Here is a 26,179-nt window from a genome sequence, read left to right as displayed (position 1 = left end):
GGAATGTTCAAATTATTTACAATAAATTGAATATTTAGATGGTTTTTTTTATATATAATAACACCTTAAAATAGTGCCTGTACAAAATTCTAAGAAGAAGACAATAGCTATGAAACAATACAAGTAAATATGTTTACAAACCTAATTTGTAATTGATTGCGACTAACCCAAAACCACTGTATGTTTAAACCTACAACAATTTTGTCTTTTAAGGTTTCATAATGATAGATATTATAGATTTTTTAAAGTGTTTATTCAGTCACAATTCAGCACGCACAAGAAATAACATGAAATCTAAAATAAATGTCCTGTATAATAGCTTTACTGATGTGTGATATAATATTTGAAAAACATTACAGCGCAATGCCAGAGTGCGAGCGTTTCACTGAACACAAAAGAACGCTTGTCTCTACTATCAGTGATGTCACGTCACAAACCGTGGTGGGAATAATGCTGCAAAGCGAGGACTTGTGTAATGTCATTTCTGCTTTTGTCCACATGGTCCTTTGCATGAAATAAGAAGAGGATTACCTGACTGACCCCAAAGCTCCTGGAAAAGTAGCACAGCTCTGTTAGGGGCGCAGGCATGAAGTAATCCTGAAAAAGATTCCCGGCTTGGACTCCCATGGCCCGTAGGGGGGTTTAGTGGCTATCGCTGTGCCATGTGTGGAACAGAGTGAGTCCCACACACTTTGCGTAAATGCATTCCCCCTATGTAAATAAAATATTTTAAAAACATAAATGTATATAATAATTATTCGTTTATAGTTACCTCTCTATTTGGTGTTTTTGTGAATCAAATGTAGAATCAAAATTGTGTTTGATTGTGCAGTTACTCAATAATTCTTCAGACTCAGACTCCCAAATATCTTCATTATTGAAATCTAGCTCAAAATCACCAAAGTCCTTTTCACTTCTTATTAAATTATAATCATCTATTGTGCCTGAATACGAGACGTCTGGTGACTCTGAAACATAAATGAACATACAATCAACAAGAACCTTAATACCTGAAATTAACTAATGGCATTTACTGATAAGTTTACGCATTAGTTAAAATTCTTACAAATAAACCATAATATAGAAATAAGTTGATATTAAGTTGCTTAATGTATTTAGAATAAATCCCTGGTTAATACACTGCATAAGACATTCCCTTAATTCACAACACTATCTTTCCCTGAACGAGATTTCCGTTCTCATCGACTTTAGACAAACATTTGCTATCTCATAGTACGCTTACAAATCTTCTGATCATACACTTCCATTAGTCATCTGGTTATCTTCGACCCCTTTAACCTCCACATGCATGATCCTTACAATTCATCATAAAATTATTTGAACTTCTCTCACCTTAAATAGCAACTGCCAATCATAGTCATCAGTGATGACTTTATCAAAAATCATAAATAGTATGTTGGTTCTGCTGATGGAAGATGTGGCAAAGGAGTCAATCTACCAGATGATATGGGAGGATGGGAAAAAGGTCAGTCTACTAGGTATTCTTATAACAATGCTGATCACGTGCGCAGGGGCTCCACCCTGATGGCTCAAGCAGCTGTGTAATGTGATTGTGTGTACTCAAAATTGGATATTATAATTCTCTTTAACATTATGCAAGTTCAATCTATTCATAATTAAGTAATTAATAATTAGTCATTCTAGAAACATTCTAGATTCCAACACATAATCATTAATATATTCATAGAGTCCTCATACATAATTTTAATACATTTAAAATGTTTTATTTCTTTCTAATTTAGTTTAAACAATTATGCAAAAGGTTTGCTTCTTCAAGATTACAATCCTTTGTTGAATTGTATTTAATCCAATTGATCTGTATATTGTATTTTAGTTCATACATTAATTAAACTTATTTTAACTCATACAAGTCTCTCATTTCACTTCCTAGTTTTCGTGTTCCTCAAGGAGTACCTGTCCTAGCTTTTAGTGAGTTGCCCATTTAGATCTAACTCTCTTTTATTATTTTCTTAATTTAGTGGGATCATAGAAATGACTCTTAAGCAAAAGTTAACAATCAAATTTCATATATTTAGAATGAATCTATTTCATAATTCTTTTTTAATTCAGAAGTTTTTTAAAACAACATTCCACAACTGCAAGGATACGAGATATTGCAGCTTTTTTTAATTATAGATTGGACAAGTAAAAAATGAAGAAGGGTTATTTCATGATAATGAGTTGGTGATAAGAGAGCAACCTATAAGGGTAGTTAATTATAGACTACAAAATGGCCAGGCTGCTGGGGGGGCTCCGTAACTGAACAGTAGTGTTTACATTTGAGGTAGGCTACAGTATTTCATAATCGTTTGTATGAATGTCACAAGTAACAGTATGTATTTTTCCAATGTAATTTTGTAAGATTACATAAATCTTTTATGTATTACATAATACATAAAACTATATTATTTATCTATTATAACCTTATAAGAAAATTTTTAAAATACCATACGTACTCATTAGTAGTATTTATTCATCTGGATCAAGATTCTGATGATCCAAAAATGTGAAATAAGAAAAATCAAACTTGAATGTATGGGAAATAATGTATTTAAAAAATCTAAAGTATTTAACACTGAAATACAGTGTGTGAATTATTTTCAATGCCTTTTTAGAATAAAATGTTAAAATTATCTTTTACCAATATCAACAGTATTTAAACTATAAGTAAAATCTTAGACTATCATGTTGTGTGTAAATTAAACCACAAGGCCTACAATAACATTATTAAATAGGGATTGTGACTGGGCTTATGTAGTTTCCCACCCACACACAGTTATACTTCCACCCTGTTAATCACCTACTGCACTTTCCAAAATAAAATAATAATTTTTGTAATTTTTTTAAATTTTATCCTTAAGTAAATAGTATATGCATATTTTAAACATCATTACAAGAAGAATGATAACAATCAATGTACAATACACTGAAACTGCCACTTCAGAATAAAAAAGTCACAACATTCATATGTTAGTGGCCCATGTTAGTAGGAATGACAAGAGGGATGGATATTGACAGATAGAAAGGAACCATTATGGCTGCAATCCTCTAGTTCATGAGTGTGGAGATATGTACATGTGTGGCAACTTGGCCTAGTCTTTCAGCCACATTCTTTAATTTATAATGGTATACATTGTCTTTATTGAATATTAACATTTTCATTGGTATTATATAATACAGCTTATGAATCATAAAAAACATTATTAATAAGAAAAACGTAGAACATTTAAATAAATCAAGAAGAGAAAAATAAAATTATTTTCCAAACCTTTTTATTAAGTACTGGTACCCAAGGAGATGACATAGGCCTACAAAGTTACAGACTTACTGCATAACTAATGGTTTATATGTATAGTGTAGGAGTCTGTGTGACATTATTAAACAACGTCTTTACAAAAGGCCTTAAATTAATTCAATTTATTCACTACCACAAATTCATATTTTGTATAAATATTGTGTTATGGTGACAATCATTACACAATGCACAAGATAGTTACATAAATCCTACAAAACAGAATTTTTCATTATACAACTAAAATAAAATAAAGAATGTCCTAACACAACATTAGCGATTTGTACACTTTTTAAAACCAATAATCAAAATAGATTGTATCTGACATTAAGAATAAAACTTCAGAATGAAAAGCTTTGACATTAAACAACATTCCTTCATCAGGATGGAATCACATGTGTCTGAATTGATACATCAAACACAAAAGTTGTTCTCCTGAGTTGTCCTTTAGAAAATTAGTTGAATGTTATTTTTTCTTCAATACACAAAATAAACACTTCATCTACAGTAAATCAACCCTTTAAGAGTCAAAGCATGGCCTAACCAAGGAAACCAGATTTCTTAATAAATTCAAATTTGTCTGGATACAAAGTGTGGCTAGAAATAACCGGATTGGTATTGGCAGACCCACATACTGAACGTAATAAAGCTGAATATCGTACAGCCAGTCACATGACTCCGTCTCACGTTTCGTCTGGCCCTGTACTTATTCTGATCATTTTCCATAACTCTGTTCATGACTTTTGTCACTTTTTCTTTTGATGATTGAACAGTCAAAAATCTCGTTCCTTTCAAAGCTGACTTGACTTTAGTGAACAAAAATAAGTCACAGTCAAAGTCTAATTGGTTGGGTGAGCAGGGTGGATCATCAAAGACTGGGATGTTGTGTCTGGCCAAAAACATTCACTGACAAAGCTTTTTTTTCTTTTTTTTTGTAACAGAGGGCCAGGTTTCCTAGGCCTGGTAGTTGCCTCTCAGCCATCCGGCTTATTGTGCACCCTCTCCCACGTTTAAGCTGTATCAAATCCCAGGCCTTTACAAAACCATGAGATCGCTGACAAAGCTTGGAGAGGTGGAGCGTTGTCCTGGTGGAGGATCTTGATTTTCGAAAAATCATTCAGTTTTCTCTATACACACTCACATAGGGTAGTCAGGACGCTATGTAGTAATTCTGACTAATTATCGATAGTATAGTTGTACAAGGTTACCGATCTTTCCCATGTTAGCTTCAGTTATTGATGGCGATGGTCTGCTAACGTGTGTGTTTTCAGCTTTCTTTAAATCGTTTAAACCACTCAAACATTTGTGTTCATGATAAACAGTCGTCACCGTACACTTACAGTGACATTACAAATGTTTCAGTTAACCTTTTGTCTCTGCGTCGGACAAAATGTGTATCCAGAAAGCAGCATGTGAAAACATTACAAATGTTTCACTTATAAAATTTCCAAATTTGAAAAGACTTTAGATTTTCACATGCTGCTTTCTGGATACTGAACATTTTGTCTGACGCAGAGACAAAAAGTAAACTGTTTGTAACTGGTTATATGGGTGGAATTAGTACAGTAGCCAGATGAAATACATGAAAGGGTGGGAGGGGGGGTTACGTGACCAGCCATATGATGTTCAGCCTTATTGCGTTTGTTCCAATACAAGTTGGTAACAGGTCAAATTACGACATTTGAATATTCGCGGGGAATTGGCAGACTGTGACGTCAGTGAATCGGCAGACTGTGACGTCAGTGAATCACATGTTGTCGGAATTGAGATTCATTTAATTAATAACGAAGAAATATATTAAACTTTATACGGGAAAAGATTTAATTAATTAAAATGAAGTAAACATAACCAAAATTCGTGTTTTACAAAAGTACTAAATAGAATTACGCAGAAAAGCCAATTGTGAGATAAATGACTTGTATATTGATGACGTCATAAAGCACATGTTGCTAAAAATTTAAATAAAAAGCTTTGAAAAAATAATAAAAAGATAATAGAAAGACTTAAATTGATTAATTATAGTGAACGTGATAAATTTCGAAAATTATAAGAAAAGAATCAAATTATATTTATTCGTGAAGACGCTGATTTGAACGGGAGAGGGGATGAGTATTGTTTTGAATCGGTATGTGTAGTTTTATACGGAGATTCCGTCTTCTCTTTCCAGACTTGAAGCAAGGAGGTTGTATGGATTCTCGTGGGATAGTAGTGATGAAATTAATAGGAAACTGTAATATGGTGTATTAGAATTTTAATGAAGGATAGGATATTATGTTAGACTCTTAAATTATCAAAGCAAGGTGAGTGGAATTATATATGTATGGACAGTGTAATATGGAATAAATTAACGTCAAGGTCACTTGGTTTGACTTTTCTTTGAGTATCCCATTTATAAAAAAGTGTGATAGGAACTTTAATGGAGTGATATTAATTTTTTTAACCACTACTCAACCTATTTAAAAACCTGAGATAGATATAGACTTGTTGTTGGTGACAACACCACAGACATTCAAATTTAATAGTAATTTGGTATTAAGTTGGAATAGTATGAGTTAGCTAACACGAAGTAATATACATCACCAATGAGAGGGAGCACATTTTGAATAGTGATTGGGAGAGGATTGGGACAGCAATTTGTTTATCTGGAAGGTGGCAGAGTTTCAAGCAGTACCAAGGGGACGCAGCTAGCTTTGGGCAGATTTTGAGCAAGATGGCGACCAATACCATCCGGAGCAAAATGGTACAGCAACGTGGGACTGGTAACAAAAAGGCGCACAACTACATGGGGCGTCAACACTAAAAATCCGACACACAGCAAATTGACACAACTACGAGGGGCAGATCTCGCGACAAATTACCGCAGTCAACGTGGGGCAGATCTTCAACAAATTGACGCAGTCAACGTGAGGCGGATCTACAACAAATTGGCGTACCAACTGGAGGGCTCCAACTTCCACAACTAATTTAAGTAGGTTAGTGGTAGCATATTTTAGACTAAGTGAAAATCACTGTTTTTATATAATTGTATTTTCAGGTGTGTGTCTAGAAGAAATATGATAAATTATTGTTAGTCTATAAGTTTAATAACTTTGAACACAGCCTAGTTATAATATAAATTGGTAAAATTTTCCTGGTAGGCTAGTAAAACAAATATTAGGCCTAAATTAATAATAGAAATTTTCAAATTAAACATAAGCTACAAAATGGAAGGCGAACAAAATAATGAAGGGCCCGCACCAATATTTAAACCAGTAGAAATAGATCTTCATAGCTCAGGAGATACAGGGTTTTTAGGTTGGTCATCCCCTAATACAGTAGAACATGAGGTGTCGACAACAGATGACAGAAATTCATTAGAAAATGAGGTTAGCAGAGTCAGTAGTCCAGTAGGAGTTGATAGGGATGAAGGTCTTATTGCATTCATGAGGACTATGATGAATAGTCTGAATGAAAAGATGGATAAAAATAATGAGGAGTTAAAGAAAAATAATGAGGAATTAAGGAAGGACCTGAATGAAAAGATGGATAAAAATAATGAGGAGTTGAAGAAAAATAATGAGGAATTAAGGGATCTGAATTATAAAATAGATCAGAATAATGAGGAACTAAAAACGGAAATTCAAAGAAGTAATGAGCAGTTAAAACGAGACATGGAACAGATGAGAGGTGAGTTAAACAATAAAATAGTAGAGATTACGGAGGCAATGAGAGTAGAGATAAATAAAGACTTAAAGAACTTGGAGGAGGGGGTCAGACTTGAAATAAGCGAACAAGCTGAGAAAAACAAAGGTGAGAGGAATAAACTTAAAAGTCAGGTTAGAGGAGAGGTTACTACGGAGATAAAGAAATTAAAAGATAAAAGAGAAGAAGATATGAAGGAAATTGAGAAAAGGTTTGTACACATTGAGGATGATAAAAAGAAAATAGATCAAAGATTAGAAAAGTTAAATAAGAGATTTAAAACAGGATTAGATGAATTAAATGGTAGGGTAGATAGGGACAGAGCTAACTTAGAACTTGCCCAGGATGGAGAAAATAGTAAGGCGAGTAAGGATGTAGAGAACAAGTCAATAACGGGCAGTAGTTTACAGGAAATAGAAGACATGGGAAATAGAGTAGAAAAATCCCTGAATAAGAGATTGGATGAAACTTTAGGTAAATTAGAAAACAAACAAACACAACTAGAGAATATGATGAGAAATCAAAGCATGGTGGGTATGAGAATAAGCCAACCAGCAAACACAGAAATATTCTTATTGGAATTTGATCCAATAAAAAATAATGTACATCCTATGGAATTTTTGGAAGCTTGTAAAAAATATATAGAGAAAAATGGAGAAGGATGGGACTTCCAGGTATAGATAATTTTAAAATATATGAAAAATGAAGCAGGAAAGTGGGGACGACAGCACATAAATAATTGGAAAGACTTTGAACAGTTTTATAGGAGTTTTAAAGGGAAATATTGGTCCATAGGAGAACAGAAAAAATTTGAAAAAGAACTAATGGGTAACGGTACATATAGGGTTGGATTTGATAATCTAGTAACCTATGTATTGGAATTTTATAATAAAAGCCAGTATTTAGAAACTAGAATTGACATGGGAACATTCCTAGCATATATAAGCAAACATGTTCCTAGAACCATAAGTAGTGCAATTGCTGCAGCCCAAAATGTTGAAAGATCAGAAGATCTAGAAAACCTGTTGAATCAACTTAATATACTGAATATACACACATAGAAGTTATGACAGATCATTTGATATGAGAAATGAGACAACACTTAATAAAAATGTAAATCAATACAAGAATTTAGGACCTAGAGATACACCATATAGAGGGACACAAGTTAGAGGGAATATTAGAGGAAATAATTTGACTAGAGTAGGCTCATACTACAATAGGGACACATGTAATAGGGAGAGAGTAGAGTTTGAGAATGATAGGAGAAGACAAAGTAATAATAGGGGTAGAGATACAAATGATTATGGAAAGGAGAAAGAAAGGTATGAAAACAACGAAACGAGGCATCAGAGAGATCAATATGAATATACAAGGGGAAGAGGAAGTATGAGAGGTAATAGATGACTAGAGGAAAACAGGATGGAAAACAAATGGGTAGGACAGGCTAGAATGAAGGAACGATTGAGAAAAAGGAACCTAATTTTGAGGGATACCAAATGATAGGAGATTCTCAACTTAGGAGATTTGGGGAGAAAATAATGAATTTAAGAGGTGAATATAGAGAGAAAGGAGGAAAGAGAATTAACTTATGCATAGGAGGTCAGACAATTGAACAGTTAACCAGAGAGCTAAACATGCAAATAATTTAGAAAAACAGCTAATAGTAATGATAGGTACAAATGATTTATTAAGGGATAAAGAAGTAAAAAACATTTGTAATGATTATGACAAACTAGTAGAGGTTTTACTGGAGAAAGCTGATAAAATAATCTTGGTAACAATTCCACCCATACCAAAGTTAGGTGAGAATGACAGATATCATTTAAATAAACTTGAGAGAATAAATGAACATATATAAAAAGTAAAGAAAATAGTGAAAAAATTACAGTTTTAGAAGTGGCAGAGAAGTATTATGATAACTATGATAGTACAGACTGTAATGTGAAATTATATGAAAAAGAAATATTTTATAAAGGAAAATGGTGTGAAGATTTAATACATCTGAATAAAGAGGGTCTAACAATTCTAGCAAATGAGCTTAGAAATCTGATAAGATCAGATAAGAAAAAATCCGGACTAAGACTAGGGGTGAATACAGCTTTTATACCAGAGAATGACATGTTTGATGAATTGACCAATGAAGATAATTATAATAAAATTCCCATAAAACCAGTAGCAGAAGCACTACCTGAGATACTTGGAAAAATAAATAAAGAGGAGTATCACATGATAATAGATTCAGGAAGCCAGGCGACAATAATGTCAGAAAAGTATTATAATGAGATAAAAGAAAGAAGTGTACTTGAGATTTTAGAGCTGCCGGTAACAAATTTGAGTATAATAGGAGTAACAGATATTAGAAGTAAAAGGATAGATAAACAGGTCATGATAGAGGTGGAAATAGAGAATAAATTATTTCAAATAAATTTTCTAGTAGTTAAAGCAGTGAACTTGGGAATAATACTAGGATGTGACTTCTTAAGAGAACACAATGCAAAAATTGACTTTGAACATGGTAGGATAAAGTTGGAGGTAGATAAAGAAGTATTAAATGTTGAATTTACTGAATCAAACTGTGAATCAGAGGATATAGTCAATGGTATAAAGTTAATTAGGTGCAATTACATAAATACATTAGTAAGTGAAGATGAGCTGAAAAATTCTTGGAACAACATAGAATTTTTATGTAAAACACATACAGAAAATATGAAGGATAAGGTTAATGATGAGAAGGATAAACAGGTTTTAGAAATATTAGAACATTGTGAAGTAAAGGAAAATGAAGATTTAAATAAATTAAAAAGTATACTGATGAAAAATCACGATATTTTTTCAGATGAACCAGGTTGTATAAAGAATTATGAGGCCAAATTAAATATAACAAATGAAAAGCCATTTGTAGGAAGATCCTATCCAATACCTTATTCAAAGAGGGAAGGTGTAAGAAAGGAAATAGAAAATATGTTGAAAGGAGACATAATAGAGGAGTCTGATAGTCCATATTCTAACCCATTGGTGTGTGTAGTTAAAACGGATCTCTCATTGAGAATATGTCTAGATAGTAGGAATTTGAATCAACACATAATACCAGATAGGGAATCACCAATAAACATAGATGATGTATTAAAAAAGTTTATAGGAGTCAAATATATGACATCATTAGATTTATCACAGGGATTTCTACAAACACAATTAAGTAAAGAGTCCAAAAAAAATGTAGCGTTTGTCTTCGAAGGGAGGAATTTACAATATAAAAGACTACCATATGGTTTGAATGTTAGTACTACTGCGTTGTTCATTAAAGGGTTAAACAAAGTATTAGGTCATGACTTGACAGAGTTTGTAACTATTATGTGGATGATATATTAATCACTTCAAACACATATGAAGAACATTTAAAACATGTAGACCAGGTCTTAAGTAGATTAAAAGAAGGAGGAATAACAGTCAAATTAAAGAAATCACAATTTTTAAGAAAAGAGATAAATTATTTAGGATACATTATTTCAGCTGAAGGAATTAAAATGGATAAAAATAAAATTGAACAGATAGTGAATTTCAAACGACCTACAAACATAAAAGAACTACAAATGTTTAATGGATTATGTTTGTATTATGCAAAGTTTCAAAGACATTATGGTTATTTAATAGGACAGTTAAATCATTTATTGAGTAATAAAATAGAATGGAAGTGGACAGAAAAAGAGGAAAAGGCATTTGGACAAATTAAAACAGAATTTTTAAATGCAGTCATTTTAAAACATCCAGATTTTAACAAACCATTTTATTTAAATACAGATGCAAGTGACCTTAACATTAGTGGAATATTATATCAGTTAGATGAAATTAATGAGGAACAGGTGATATCATTTTATAGCAAGGCTTTAACACAAGCGCAAAAATTTTACACGATCACAGAAAAGGAACTGTTAGCTGTAGTATTAACTTGCAAAAAATTTAGATCATATTTAATAGGACATCCCAGAGTGATAGTGAGAACAGATCATAAAGCATTGACATTCTTAAAAAGTTGCAAATTAACAAATGGTAGATTGTTGAGATGGGCTTTAGCATTACAAGAGTTTAATCTTGAAATAGAATTTGTTAAAGGGAAAGAGAACATTCCAGCACACATACTGTCAAGGATTACACAAAAGGATAGTCAGAATTCAGTAGAAAATTACAGTATCAAGGTTTTGTACAACAAAATTGATTTAGGTTTTAAAGATAGTGAGATAAAGGAAATATTAAAGAATCTAGATAAAAAACAAGAACAGGTTGAGTATTTGAGAGATATAAAAAATATCTTAAATGACAGCGAAGGAGTTCATTATGGAAAAATAAATAAAATATTTATGGAATATAGAGGAATAATTTTTAAGAGAAAGGATGAAAATAGTGATGTATGGAAAGTATGTATTCCAGAAGGTATTAAAAAGGATTTAGTTAATTTTACACATTTAAAATATGGACATTTAGGAGGTCATAAAATATTCAATATACTTAAAGAGTATTGTCTTTTCAAGAATATGGAAAGAAGTGTAAAGGAACAGTTAAAAAGTGTATATTGTGTCAAAAGAGTAAACATGGGAATGTAAGACAAGAAGGTAGACAAATGAATATAATATCTCAGAATGTGCTACAGTCACGGCCACCAAATAAGGCGGGTGGGTGGATTTGCGCTGCTGCCACGTATGGGACCGGTGAAGCGGAGGAAGGTCGAGAATCGGTCGCTCTCAGGCACAATTTGGCAACGCTGTGTGCACATTGTTGCCTAGTCCAAGCGTCGCGCCGACGCTGCAGCTTCCACACGCCACCCTGCCAGTGCCAGTGCCAGTCGTATTCTACTGTCTGACTAGTTAGTAACATTAGTTACATATTGAAAATGGAGGAAGCTGGTAGTTCACGTGAAAATGAAAAAAACACCTGTGAAAAGGAGACGATTAGAGGGTATTAAAAAGTGATTTAAATAGTCAAACTAAATGTGTTGTAGTTAATGTCCTGAATTTTCTGAAAGGTTTAGCTGATCCTGGTGTTCTTGGAACAATTAACAATTATGTGTTAAGTTAATTGAACACATAATGGAACCATTTATTATAAACCTTAGAGACGACTCATCAGATAGTGAAAACAGCGACAGTGACCGTGACATTGACAAAGATTAAAAGCAAGTAACTCGGAACCACCAAGTGATCAAATCAACCACGGACTAACACATAATTTCACTGTGATTATGTAATAGTATGTACTAACAATGTCACTTGTTTAATAATAATTACTTAAAAATGTTTCTTTATTATTTCTATTACTACACGTGTTTAAAATGTTTATATTTAAAATAATTTTGCTAAGGAAGGCAAAACAGATTGTTTTAAGCATGGTTAATTTTATTAAACTGAAAATATTTATTTAATTTTCGCTATGGTTACAATACATAGTACTATAGTTGAGTAATGATAAAAATAATAGAAAGTAAAGTATTGCTATTAAAAAAATAATTGAGTAGAAATTGTGTGTATACGCACGGCGCACGCATCGCTCTGCATGTTTGATTTCAATAATTTAGTTTTGCACGCATTTCTCAGCGAAGTTAGTAAACTGAGAAAAATTTGTTTGGAACAAAAAATAAAGTTTATACCTTTGTCTAAAACTTTGACACAGGAAAAATGTTCCTAACCAAAAAATAAAAAACTTCCTCGCTTACTGAAATGTTTAATACACCATGTTAATAAATTAAAATTGGTTTGTAGGTATTTAGTATTTCAAAATTACATTTTTGTATTTACATACAAAAATTATATACCGTTATCATCAGCGGTCTCTCCTGAAGCCAATAATACAATATTCATCGTTGTAACTTGTAAGATGTCACCAAAATCTCAGGAGAAAGCAAACAACATCAAGCTCTAAAATGGATACAATTCAGGGATTATTCTATTTCACGATGTTTGCACAATCTGGCAACAGCGCAATTCCACCCACCCGCCTAATTTGGTGGCCCCGACTGTAGACTTGGTGTCAATAGATTTAATAGGTCCATTACCAAAGGGAAGAGGAAATGTACAATACATATTAACAATTGTAGATGTTTTTTCAAAATTTGTGAAATTATATGATTTGAAATGATTTATTAGCCCAATAGAACATTACAATGTTATAAGGCTCGTCAAGAAATAATAACACTAAATACTAAATAACAATTTAAAAAAATACTAACTACAACACAAGTAACATATAGCTAATACTAGGTGGTATGATATTTCACATCTTAATTATTTTCTGGTGAATTCGGACGAAAATCGTCAAAAGTATAAATTTCAGTTTGAAGCATGTATTCTTTAATAGTTTTTTTGAAAGCCTTTGATGTAGGAATCTCTCTCCATGCTAAAGGTAATTTGTTAAAAAAATGCTGACTATTGTAAGAGAAAGATGTTTTAAAATGGGTTGTTCTGTGTATAGGAACAGGTAGAGAATAACTATTACGTGTTGTGTAGTTATGATGGGAGATAAAGGGATTGGACTGTATTCTTTTATATGTTTGAGTTAAAACTTCCATTATGTAAATACTTCTTACTGTTCAAATTTGAAGATTAAAAAAATGTCCTCTACATGATTGATTAAATTTCAAATTTCCTAGAATTCGGATTGCTCTCTTTTGAGTTTTGAAAACCTGTTCAATAAATGGTGAACTTCCCCAGGAAACAATTCCATATCTCAACACAGATTCGAAATAGCCAAAATAAATAGTTATTGCTGTTCTTAAGTCAGTCAAGTCTCTAATTTTACGAATAGCATAACATGCTGAATTTAGTTTCCCATTTAACTGACTGATGTGATTTTCCCATCTAAGATTGTCATCTAAAGTAACACCAAGAAATTTACAATTTTTTGTAGAAGTAAGTTTACTTTGGTAAAAAGTTATTTCAAGTTGTTCTCTAAAGTTTCTAATAAAGTGAAAATTAAGTATGGATGTTTTGGAAATATTTAAGGATAGTTTGTTAGCTTTAAGCCAGTTAAAAATCAAACTAATATTATCATATAATTTTTGAGATAGTTCAGTTTTATTGTCAGATTTAATCAAACTAGTGGTGTCATCAGCAAAGAGAATTAATTTGTCACATAAATTGAACTGCTTGGGTAAGTCGTTTATAAAAATTAAAAATAGTATTGGACCTAAAACTGACCCTTGGGGTACGCCTGCCTCCAAATAGCGGGCAGGAGATAGATATTTATGGACAGAACCAGCACTGTTTTGAACTATCTCTACTACCTGGCTGCGATCCCTCAGAAAGCTACTAAACCAATTGAGAGCAACTCCTCTGATGCCATAATACTCCAATTTATTTAACAAAATTTCATGGTCTACACAATCAAAAGCCTTCTGGAGGTCACAGAACAGGCCACAGGTCGACTGTCCCTGGTCCAAGGCAGTTAGCACATAATCAGTTAAACTTATGATAGCATCTGAAGTTGACAAATTAGATTGAAAACCAAATTGATTTTGATTTATTATTGAGAATGATTTTAAAAAAATTTTCAAGCCGTAATTTTACAATAGTTTCTAATAATTTTGAAAAAACTGAAAGAACTGGAATAGGTCTGTAATTTTCTGCAAGATTTGAATTATTGTTTTTAAATATTGGAGTTACTCTGGCTACCTTGAGACGTTCAGGGAAGACTCCGTGAGTCAGGGAGCTATTCACCAAAGAGCAAAGAGGTTTTGACAGGATGTGGATGTGTTCCTTCAATATCCTTGGAGGTATTCCATCCAGGCCTGGTGACTTACTTGATTTAAATTTACTTATAACTTCAATTATCTCTTTTTCACAAACAGGATAGAGATAAAATGAACCATTAACAAATGGATTTGGCAAAAAATTTTGTGGATCGTAATGCCTTGAATTCAGCAAGTCAAGTTGGTTTGAGATAATATGAGGTACACTTGTGAAGTGCCTGTTAAATGCTATTGCAACATCCATTGGCTCAGTAATATCTTGTCCATTAACAATTAGATTAATGTTTTTTACAGAAGCGAATGATTTAGTCTCTGAATTAATGATATTCCAGGTTGTTCTTGGAATATTTTTAGAGGATTGTATTTTATTTACTAGGGGTTCTCTTTTTGCATAAAGGACTATTTTCTTATGATGTTTAAGGTAAGTTTTATATTCTTTCCAACTATTTTCTGTGTTTATTGACTTGGCTCTGGCAAACAGCTCCCTTGACAGGACAGCACTTGCCCTAACCACATCAGTTACCCAGGAATATGGACTTGACTTAAGTTTTGTTATTGTTTTTAATGGGAATGCTAATTCATAATATAATATCAGCTTATCAACAAATTTTGAGAAATTTGCATCAACCGATTCACCAGAAATCACATCAAACCAGTCCTCCTTTTGCAGAAAGTCATGAAACATTCTATGACCCTGCTCAGAAAATATCCTATGTGTAATTATTTTACTATTTTCATTTTTTAGTAATAAATTATTGACATTTATTTCAGGATTCCCACTCAATCTAAATACTCAAATTCACGGCTAATTCACGGTTTTCACGGTTAAAAAAATTAAAATTCAAGGTCGGAAAGTTTTCATAAACAACGTTACCGGTACAAACAAAATCGTGTTGGAGAGGGGCGAAGTTGAGACGTAAACACTACAGACGCGGCGGAGCGGTAAAATACAATATAAAACTTCTTCCCATTTGACTAACGATGTCATTGGTCGTGCAGGAATTGACGGAAACGTCTAAAAGAACAAAATAACAATAGGCTTCGGTTACGACGCAAGCAATGAGCGGCGAGCGCCCGATTTTATGTGCGATTTGCTACATAATGAATATAACAAGGCATATTATTTTTATAAAACATCATCATAACAGTCATCAAAGCAATGACAAAGACAAATTTCAATATAATTAGCATGCACATAGCTCATAATTTTCTTTAACTTACAAGTTTGTTGAAATCTGAAGAGAACTTTGTTGACACAGGTTAGACAAGATGCAGGGTGACAGGATTCGTACGTTGGCTAAGGATAACTCGTTTGAGTCCATGAAGTACACTTGCGTGATTATTAAATTATTTTCTTGTTTAACACATTATTATTATTATTTCGATCGATTTCTTCCACAGGAAAATTTTCACATAATCACAGGTTCACATTTTAATTAGTTCATAAGAAAAGGCAATTTTATTGAAATTAAAATAACATATAAACGTTAAATGTATAAAAATTATATACAACTTGTTATAAGAAAAGTTATTTGGTACCAGTTTATACAAAAAAAATTATATTTGTACACATAAATAAAGAAATTGATAAAAATGTCTAGAATAAAAGTGAATTACGATTTGCACTTTTTGCTAAGTTCCTGTATCTTATCGTCTAACTCAGCTGCCCTTTTCCTGGCGTCAGACAAAACCTGGAATTTTTGTGCTTCCAATTCTTTTTTTTCTATTGCAGCTTGCTTCCTCTCTTTCTCAGAATTAATTTTGTCTTTCATTTCTTCTCGTTGTTTTGCCAAGTGCTCCGAGTAGTGGGCGTGGGAATTTTTGGCAGCATGAACTAATTCTTTATGAGCATGAGCTGGGGAAACAAATCTTTCATGTTGAGACATGAAACCAGCTGTTGTCCGAGGATGGGGGAGTGGAGTACACGATATACCCCTCCCCTTCCACTCTCATTGACAGTAGACAACAAAGGTTATTTTTACCATAACATTGCTGCACCACATTACAATAAATGAACCTTGTACGATATATTTTTCATCTGCATGAAATGATTAATAGCGTTAACGTAGTCGTATGGAACCCGACAAAATTATACTTGTACGACTTCCTCGATTTGTAGTTTTGTAGTAATAAAGCTTAACACTACAAAGTTACTTGACGTTTGTTGTTTCCTGGTTAGAAATAATGTAATGGTTTTTTTTCTAACGTTTTTATAACATGACGTTTCATTTGTAATATTTTACTAATACATTATACAATTTAAACACACATTCACCATAAAAGATTTAAACCGTGTACACTCGTAATATCCATGCAGCTTAGGAATCATAAAAAATATTATTGATAAGGAAAACTCATATCACTACCGTTTAATATCTAAAGAGATGAAAAATAAAATTGTTTTCTCAAACGACCTTACTGGTAATTAAAACAGTTATATAGGCCTATAAAGTTATGGTCTCGCTGCGTTAATTGATATGTGTCGTGTAGGTTCTGCTCCGTCACATTATTATACTATTTATTTACGCAAGACCCTAAATTAATTCAATTTATTGTCCACCATAAATTAAATTTTTTTATAATTATTACATTGTGTTAACAGTCATTACACACAACGATATAGATATCGTACTGAATAGCATTTTTCTCATTAATATTTAAATAAAATAAGGGATTTAATAGAATGAAATTAAGTTAAAATGTAATTTAAATTCCTTACATTAGATTAAGGATTTGTATACTTTTTTTATTTTATGAAAACAATAATGGACTATATCTGATACAATAAAACTCCAATACGAAAAGTGTTTACATTAAACGACAATCTATCAAGTAATTAAATTGTGTTATTAATCTCGCGTTCAATCAGAGAATGCCTTGTTTACAGCCGCGTAGCGTAGCCAAGGCCCGGAACCTGGCGACAGACAAAGACAGGCCTCACGTGATTTGAGCCGGAAGCGTCATCTCCCACCGGCCCTTCCTTTTCCTCATTTGTTTATAAACCATATTATCAGTAAAATCGCTCAGATAGCAGCACCTGTCAAACTTCGTGGTCTATCCCCTACATTGCGTGCTACTTTTTACTTTGCAATAGCGAAGGTCAACTTTCCCATATGATCGTCTGACGACGACCCGTGTTGATTTTATTTATTCAAAAGTTGTAGAGATTTTCACGGTATGTAAACAAAATTCACGGCTTATTTAAGGTTTTTTCACGGTGAACGAAATTCACGGCTTATTCCCGGTTTCACGGTTTTCACGGTCGGGTGGGGACCCTGTTATTTTCAAAATTTGAGAAAAATTATGATCTGAAAAGCCAGAGTGAAGGTTAAGACTTGATAGCAGATTCTGAGGTATGTTACTAACAATATTATCTAAACAAGATTCAACATTTTTGGTAACTCTAGTAGGTTCATTTATAAGATATCTAAAATTATAACATTTTAAAATATTCTTAAAAGCTAAAGACTCTGAGTTATGGTTTAATAAATTAATGTTAAAATCACCTAAGACAACTAAGTACTTTTTCTCTTTCAAAGCTAATTCAAATAACAATTGCAACTTGGAAATGAATATATGAATATCGGAGTCTGGTGTTCTGTAACAACTAACAGTTAAAATATTTAATTTACTAGAATTAGTTGAAATTAACTCTATAGAGGAACATTCAAAAACAAAGTCTTCACTAAATTTACAAATATCATTACGTTCAATAAATTGTATATGATTTTTTACAAGAAGACAAGAACCTCCCCGTGTCAAACTAATTCTACAATAAATTGAGGCTACAACGTAATTTTTTATCTGAAAATATTTTAAGTTTTTTGCTGACAACCAATGTTCACTTATAGCAATTATATCTACATTTACATCATGACTCAGATACTCCAGCTGTATAACTTTATTTAGGATACTTTGAGCATTTTGGTGTAATAAGGTTAAGGTTTTTATATTATTAATATTTGTTTTTTGTGAATCTATACGGTTCTTACAGGTTAAAGAAGTATTGTTTTGTGAATGTGATATACAGGCTAGGTTACTGTTAATATTTTCTTGCGCTGGATGTTTTTTGGTTTATTTATACATTTTGCAGAGTTCTCATTAGGTGTTGATGCATGGATGTTATGTAGAACAATGTCAGCTGATGGATCGTTAGTTGCCACATGAAGTGTGAGGGGTTTATTGATTAAAAAAGTGGAGTTGTTTTCCGGTGAAGGAGCTTTGCTTTTACTACATGTTTGTCCTGGTGTATTGATGTCTTTTTGTACAATTGTGGGTTTTTCACCTTTAAAGACTGATGAATTAGTTCGGCTAAAAAATGTTTACCTGATTTGTTTAAGTGTAGTCCAAATTTAGTATAATGTGTAAGATGTAGTGAACTCGTGTCAATAAAATTACATAATTTTACATTACTAGCAGCCTCCTCAATCTTTACATTTACTTTTCTTATACTCTCATTGAGAGCAGGCTGATCTAATCTATGAGGGATACCGATTATTGACATGTTAGTGTTGAGAGTTATATTAGAAAATGTATTAAGATTAAAATTAACTACACTAGCACTAGTGGAGTCTGTGATGTCGTTTGTCCCAGCGAGTAAGATAGCATGATCATTAAAGGTAAAACTCCTAGTCAAGTCCTGCAGGTTGTTGGCTACGTAGTTAAAAGGGGCTCCCGAACTGCTGACTACCGTTACCTCGTAACCGCTGCCTAGTTTGGCTTCGAGAATCGGTGCAAGGTCCCGGCCATGACTGTCCGCAGCAAGCAAAATTTTCCTCTTTGTTATTTTTTCTTTGGCTGGATTACTCTGCTGTGTTTTTCTAGTCGGTGTGATCTTTGTTTTGTTTTTAGATCTACTGGAGTTTAAAGGTAAAGTTCCGATCACACTACAAACTTCCTCTGGATCATCAATGCGACCCTCAAGCACTTGAAAAGAGTTTCTCAATGGCAGTGTAAATGTTTTAAGTTTTTTTGTCTTTATCAAAGTTTTCTTTTTCATTTTTTCAGGCAAACATGTTGGAGATTGTGAGTAGGAGAAACTGCTGGTATTTTTATTTAATAAATTCATTATTTCTTCTTCTTTTTGAAGGACTAACATTTCTAGGTTATTGTTATGAATCTTGAGTTGTTTTATTTCTTCATTGGCTGCTATTAAGTCTTTATTTAAGGTGTCTACAACTAAGTTAAGAGTTTCAAGTGTTTCTCTAGTAGTTTTATTTATAAATTCACTATCTTCGTCATCATTACCTTCATCAGATTTAGTTTCCAATACTTTGGATATACCACAGATATCAGATAGATTGTTATTTTTATTATTGGTGCACATATAACAGCTCCAGTTTGAGTTGGATTCTGCAATAATTTTAAATTGAGAGTAATTTATGTCTGTACATTGCAAGTGATACCACTGTAGACACTGACCAGAACATTGTATAGATGGTTTTGATTTTAATAGTTTTTTTGAACAGTTTCCACAATTATAATTATAAGACTTCTGCTTTCTTTTCATTTTTTGATTTTTTTTATTTATAAAATAGGCCTAAGAATGAAATAAATAGAAAATATGGAAGAATTTGTAAAAGAGTATGAAAAATATATTAATATTTCAATTAAGAGAGGATAATTTAACTAAATTGTTACATAAAAAGTATAAAGTTACGATGTAGTTTTGAACCTGGAACCTTCAGATTCAAAGTCTGTCACACAACCCATTGAGCCATCCAACAGATATGAAAATATAAGTCAAACTAGACAATGATAGTTTATTGTAGATGAAGGTAGATTAGGTTGTCAGAGATAATATGCCATATTATATGCCATAAAGAAACCAAACAGTAGAAGTGTATTAAGTAAAGTAACTAAAGAGTTTATACCTCAAGTATGAAAAATGAAAGCAATAGTCAGCGACAATGGTCCATGTTTTAATTCAAATTTGTGGAACACAACTCTTAATAACTTAAATATCAAAGTTTATCACAGTACACCTTATCACCCACAAAGTTCAATAGTGGAAAGGACAAATAAAGAAGTAAATAAAATTTGTAGGATATATTGTCACAAAAAACACACTCAATGGCCTGACATTCTGTTATTTGCTGAACATGTGTTAAACAATTCAGTACAGGACACCATTGAAGCAATACCATATGAAGTAATGTTTGGAAGAAGATCTGATAATTTTCTAAGTAAAATAATTAAGTTTACAATTGAATGTAAATTTGATCATTTGAACAAAATTAGAATGGTAAGGGAAAACTTAATAAGTAAAGCAGAAAAAAGGAATAAAAGACATGATGAGAAATTAAATCCAATTAAGTATAGAATAGGTGACAAAGTATTAGTAAAAAACCATATTTTATCAAATGCATTAGATAAGAAGATTAAAAAATATTTCTTACTTTATGAAGGACCATATGTAATCGCAGGCATTAAAAGAGAAAATGCATATGCATTAACCAGACAAGACAATAATGAATTCTTTGGGATCCGTAATGTAAGGGAACTAAAGAAGTTCATAGAATAAGAGTATGAAAACTCTTCAAGTGTGAATGACCATACTGATGCTGAATGAAAGCATTTTATTTTATAACTGACAATAATAGTCAGATTAGTATAAGGTTGTATAAATATTTAGAATAAGATGTGACAAGGATAATGTAATATAGTATATAGCGTGTGTAATATGTTTCCAGTAGGAGATGACAATATAAGGATATTACAATATTGTTTATCAGTAAGAATATGTTTAGGATTTTTACAAGGTATTTGTGTATTATCATAACTTGTGAGTGTATAATCTAATAGTGTTAACTTGTATTGAACATTATGTTATGTCAAATGGACACGTTAAACATTATATTCAAAACATATAGAGGTTACATGTATTCAGTTTAAAAATATTTAAAACTTTAGTACTGTCCTTATATATATATATTCATTGATATTTGTATAGTTAATTATATTCATTGAAATTTGTGTAATTGATTTATATGTACACTGTAATTTGTGTAATTATTTAATATTAATTGTAATTTGTGTAATTATTTAATATTAATTGTAATTTGTGTAATTGATTTATATGTACACTGTAATTTGTGTAATTGTCTAATATACATTGTAATTTGTGTAATATGATTGTAGGCATTTGCTTTGCTTTGATATTTTACTTTCTTTTAAATGAATACTTTTATAGGTGTTAACAAAATTATCAAGAAATTTAAATAATAGCTTAATTGAACAAAAATTTAAAAGATTTAATTGGAGGAGAAATATAAATTGATAACAAATATGTGATCAATTTATATTTGGGGGTTGTGTAACAGGTCAAATTACGACATTTGAATATTCGCGGGGAATTGGCAGACTGTGACGTCATTGAATCACATGTTGTCGGAATTGAGATTCATTTAATTAATAACGAAGAAATATATTAAAATTTATACGGGAAAAGATTTAATTAATTAAAATGAAGTAAACATAACCAAAATTCGTGTTTTACAAAAGTACTAAATAGAATTACGCAGAAAAGCCAATTGTGGGATAAATGACTTGTATATTGATGACGTCATAAAGCACATGTTGCTAAAAATTTAAATAAAAAGCTTTGAAAAAATAATAAAAAGATAATAGAAAGACTTAAATTGATTAATTATAGTGAACGTGATAAATTTTGACAATTATACAGGGTTGCTACAGGAGTCCAATAATGAAATTCCCTGACTTTTCCCTGATTTCCAGACCAAATTTTTCATTTTTCCCTGACTTTTTTCGACGCAATCCCTAGGTTTTTGGCAATTAATGGGTGGAAAAAAGCGGTGTTGAGGCTAACAGGGTGGCAAATATAAAAAAGCAAAAAAGCCTGCTTCATGCGCCGCATCGTCTGCAGGCTTGGACTCGGCGCGGCAGCAGTAAGTTTATTTGTCTAAAGGGATTTTATATTTTTCCCTGACCAACGTCGAAATTCCCTGACTTGAGACCGGATTCCCTGACTTTTCCCTGATTTCCAGTCCTGTTTTTTTTCCCCTGACTTTTCCCTGACTTCCCTGATTTCCCTGACCTGTAGCATCCCTGTTATAAGAAAAGAATCAAATTATATTTATTCGTGAAGACGCTGATTTGAACGGGAGAGGGGATGAGTATTGTTTTGAATCGGTATGTGTAGTTTTATACAGAGATTCCGTCTTCTCTTTCCAGACTTGAAGCAAGGAGGTTGTGTGGATTCTCGTGGGATAGTAGTGATGAAATTAATAGGAAACTGTAATATGGTGTATTAGAATTTTAATGAAGAATGGGATATTATGTTAGACTCTTAAATTATCAAAGCAAGGTGAGTGGAATTATATATGTATGGACAGTGTAATATGGAATAAATTAACGTCAAGGTCACTTGGTTTGACTTTTCTTTGAGTATCCCATTTATAAAAAAGTGTGATAGGAACTTTAATGGAGTGATATTAAATTTTTTAACCACTACTCAACCTATTTAAAAACCTGAGATAGATATAGACTTGTTGTTGGTGACAACACCACAGACATTCAAATTTAATAGTAATTTGGTATTAAGTTGGAATAGTATGAGTTAGCTAACACGAAGTAATATACATCACCAATGAGAGGGAGCACATTTTGAATAGTGATTGGGAGAGGATTGGGACAGCAATTTGTTTATCTGGAAGGTGGCAGAGTTTCAAGCAGTACAAAGGGGACGCAGCTAGCTTTGGGCAGATTTTGAGCAAGATGGCGACCAACACCATCCGGAGCAAAATGGTACAGCAACGTGGGACTGGTAACAAAAAGGCGCACAACTACATGGGGCGTCAACAACACTAAAAAACCGAGACACAGCAAATTGACACAACTACGAGGGGCAGATCTCGCGACAAATTACCGCAGTCAACGTGGGGCAGATCTTCAACAAATTGACGCAGTCAACGTGAGGCGGATCTACAACAAGTTGGTTATTTTTCCAGCCACTCAATAACATTTTGTATAAACCATCAACATTAGTTGCAATAAACTCACTTTTTGCAATAATTTCTTATCAGAATGTATCATAAATGGTTTACTGTAAAACACTACAATATTTCCATGTTAGAGATGTAGCCTTGAAAAGTGTTTTATAAATATGTATAACACAATATAAATAAACCTTTTAACACTTTTTTGTAAACTTTTGTATTTGTTACAATGTACATTTCAAAATCTGTGATTTCATCTTCAGGTACTAAGGTTAAGTTATGAAAATAAATAATTAAAACCAATTTGTCATGTGTTTTTTCACTACCTTGGTGGCTAAATTTGTTGTATTTAATTTAATGTGTGATCAATGTATATTGTTTAAAAGTCTATTGAATAATACATTTTTTGCTAGAAAATCTTTGTCATTTAATAATATATTATGATTAATTTTGGCACTTTTGTAGATTTCAAAATGTTCTAATGTAGATAATAATCGACTTTTTTTTTGCTTCTGTGTAAAATTTCAAGATTGTTTTCAATGTTAGTGTATGTATGGCCGGTGTTATTTAAATGGTCTGCATATTTTGAATTTGATGATGTTTTCAATGCTTTTATGTGTTCATTAAATCTAATTTTGAAGGATCGGCCAATATAGTGGGATTGACAATTGTTGCAATTTCATTTGTATACTGCACTATTGTTGAATTTTGGTTTGTTGAATTGCTTTCGTTTTTGATTAGAAGTCCAAGGTTGTTCGAGGTTTTGAAAGCCAATTGATATCCTTGTTTATAAAATGATTTGTTAATTTTGTGACAATGTTTACCAAGGTAGTCTGATATCACCAGGTACCGATGGCATTTTTCCCGCTTTACTGCAGGAGAGTGGGGACTTGGTGATACCCCTGCTCCTACGACTGTTTAGAACTAGTCTAGCGACAGGAGTCATACCCTCATCTTGGAGGACCTCTAGGGTTATATTTATCCCGAAGCCAGGCAAACCCTCCTATGAGGTTGCAAAGGCTTATAGACCAATAAGCCTAACATCCTTCTTTGTCAAGACCATGGAGAAGGTTCTGGATAGGCATTTAAGGGACACAGTCCTCATCAATCGTCCCTTACATCCAAATCAACATGCCTATCAGAAAGGTAAATCTTGTGAAACAGCCCTACACTGTCTGGTTGGCAAGATTGAGCAAGCTATTGAACAAAAGGAAATAGCTTTAGCAGTGTTCCTGGACATAGAAGGAGCTTTTGATAATACGAGTACTCACTCTATAGTGTCTAAGCTTACATCCAGGGGTACGGAGGAAACTGTTGTTAGGTGGATAAGTAACATGCTTAAGAGCAGAAGAGCACAGGCATCTCTGTGCGGAATCACAAGAGAGGTCAAAACGCAGCGAGGATGTCCACAAGGAGGTGTATTATCACCAAGCCTGTGGAACATAGTTGTGGATGACTTACTCTGGACTCTGAATAACCAGGGTATGTATGCTCAAGGCTATGCAGATGATGTTGTTATACTCATAAGAGGTAAGCATATGGTAACGTGTCTGGAAATGATGCAGAGAGCACTGGCCATTGTGGAGCGATGGTGTGACGAAGAAGGACTTGTAGTAAATCCTTCGAAGACCGTCATGATACCATTTACAAGAAGAAGGAAACTGGAAATCACACAGCCAGTCCTATGTGGGGGCCAGATACAGTTAAGCAGGGAGTTCAAATATCTAGGTGTCAAACTGGATGATAAACTCACCTGGAATTGTCATATGGAATACATAATCAGACGATCTCAGACTACATTGATGATGGTGAGACGTGCAGTAGGATGCACATGGGGGCTTAGACCCGACATGTCACACTGGCTGTACACCAGAGTCATTAGGCCAATGATGGTGTATGGCTCAGTGGTATGGTGGCCAAAAGTCCAACAGGTGACTGCCGCAAAAAACCTGTCAAAGGTACAGCGGTTGGCATGCTTGGGGACAACGGGTGCCATGAGAGGAACACCAACCGCTGCTATGGAAGTAGTGCTAAACCTCCCACCCCTAGACATATTCGTCATAGGAGAGGCTAGGATGGCTGCCTACAGACTGAAGTGCAATGGGAACTGGCATTATCACCATGCTAGTAAGCACTCCAAGATCGTTGACATTCTCAAACTGGATATTCTAGAAATGATGTCTGACAGAATGGCAAAGGTTACGGACTGGGAAAAACCATTTCAAGTCAACATTGTTGAGAGGAAGGAATGGTCAAAAGGTGAGCCTGACTACATGAAGAAGGCTCTAACCTGGTACACGGACGGGTCAAAGACTCTGAAGGGTACTGGGGCAGGGGTCTGGGGAGCCAGACCGAGGGTTAACTTAAGCTTTAGCCTAGGTAAACTGGCAACTGTCTTTCAGGCTGAAGTTACAGCCCTTGCAGAATGTGCAAGAGTTAATGTGGAAAGGGGCTACAAAGGCAAAAACATCTACATTAACTCGGACAGCA

General features: G+C 33.0%; 1 protein-coding gene across 3 annotated transcripts in view; it reads right to left on the bottom strand.

The window, feature by feature from the left end:
- Positions 1 to 26,179, bottom strand: part of LOC124369790 — a 160,753-nt gene that overhangs the window by 117,500 nt on the left and 17,074 nt on the right. For all 3 annotated transcript variants that reach the window (XM_046827891.1, XM_046827890.1, XM_046827892.1), the window contains one exon: positions 773 to 968. In XM_046827891.1, coding sequence (XP_046683847.1) covers positions 773 to 968 — 196 coding nt within the window. The remainder of the gene's footprint in view (positions 1 to 772; positions 969 to 26,179) is intronic.

The sequence above is a fragment of the Homalodisca vitripennis genome, chromosome X (assembly GCF_021130785.1).
Source record: "Homalodisca vitripennis isolate AUS2020 chromosome X, UT_GWSS_2.1, whole genome shotgun sequence".
Lineage (NCBI taxonomy): Eukaryota > Metazoa > Arthropoda > Insecta > Hemiptera > Cicadellidae > Homalodisca > Homalodisca vitripennis.
This window is presented reverse-complemented; position numbering and strand designations above follow the sequence as displayed.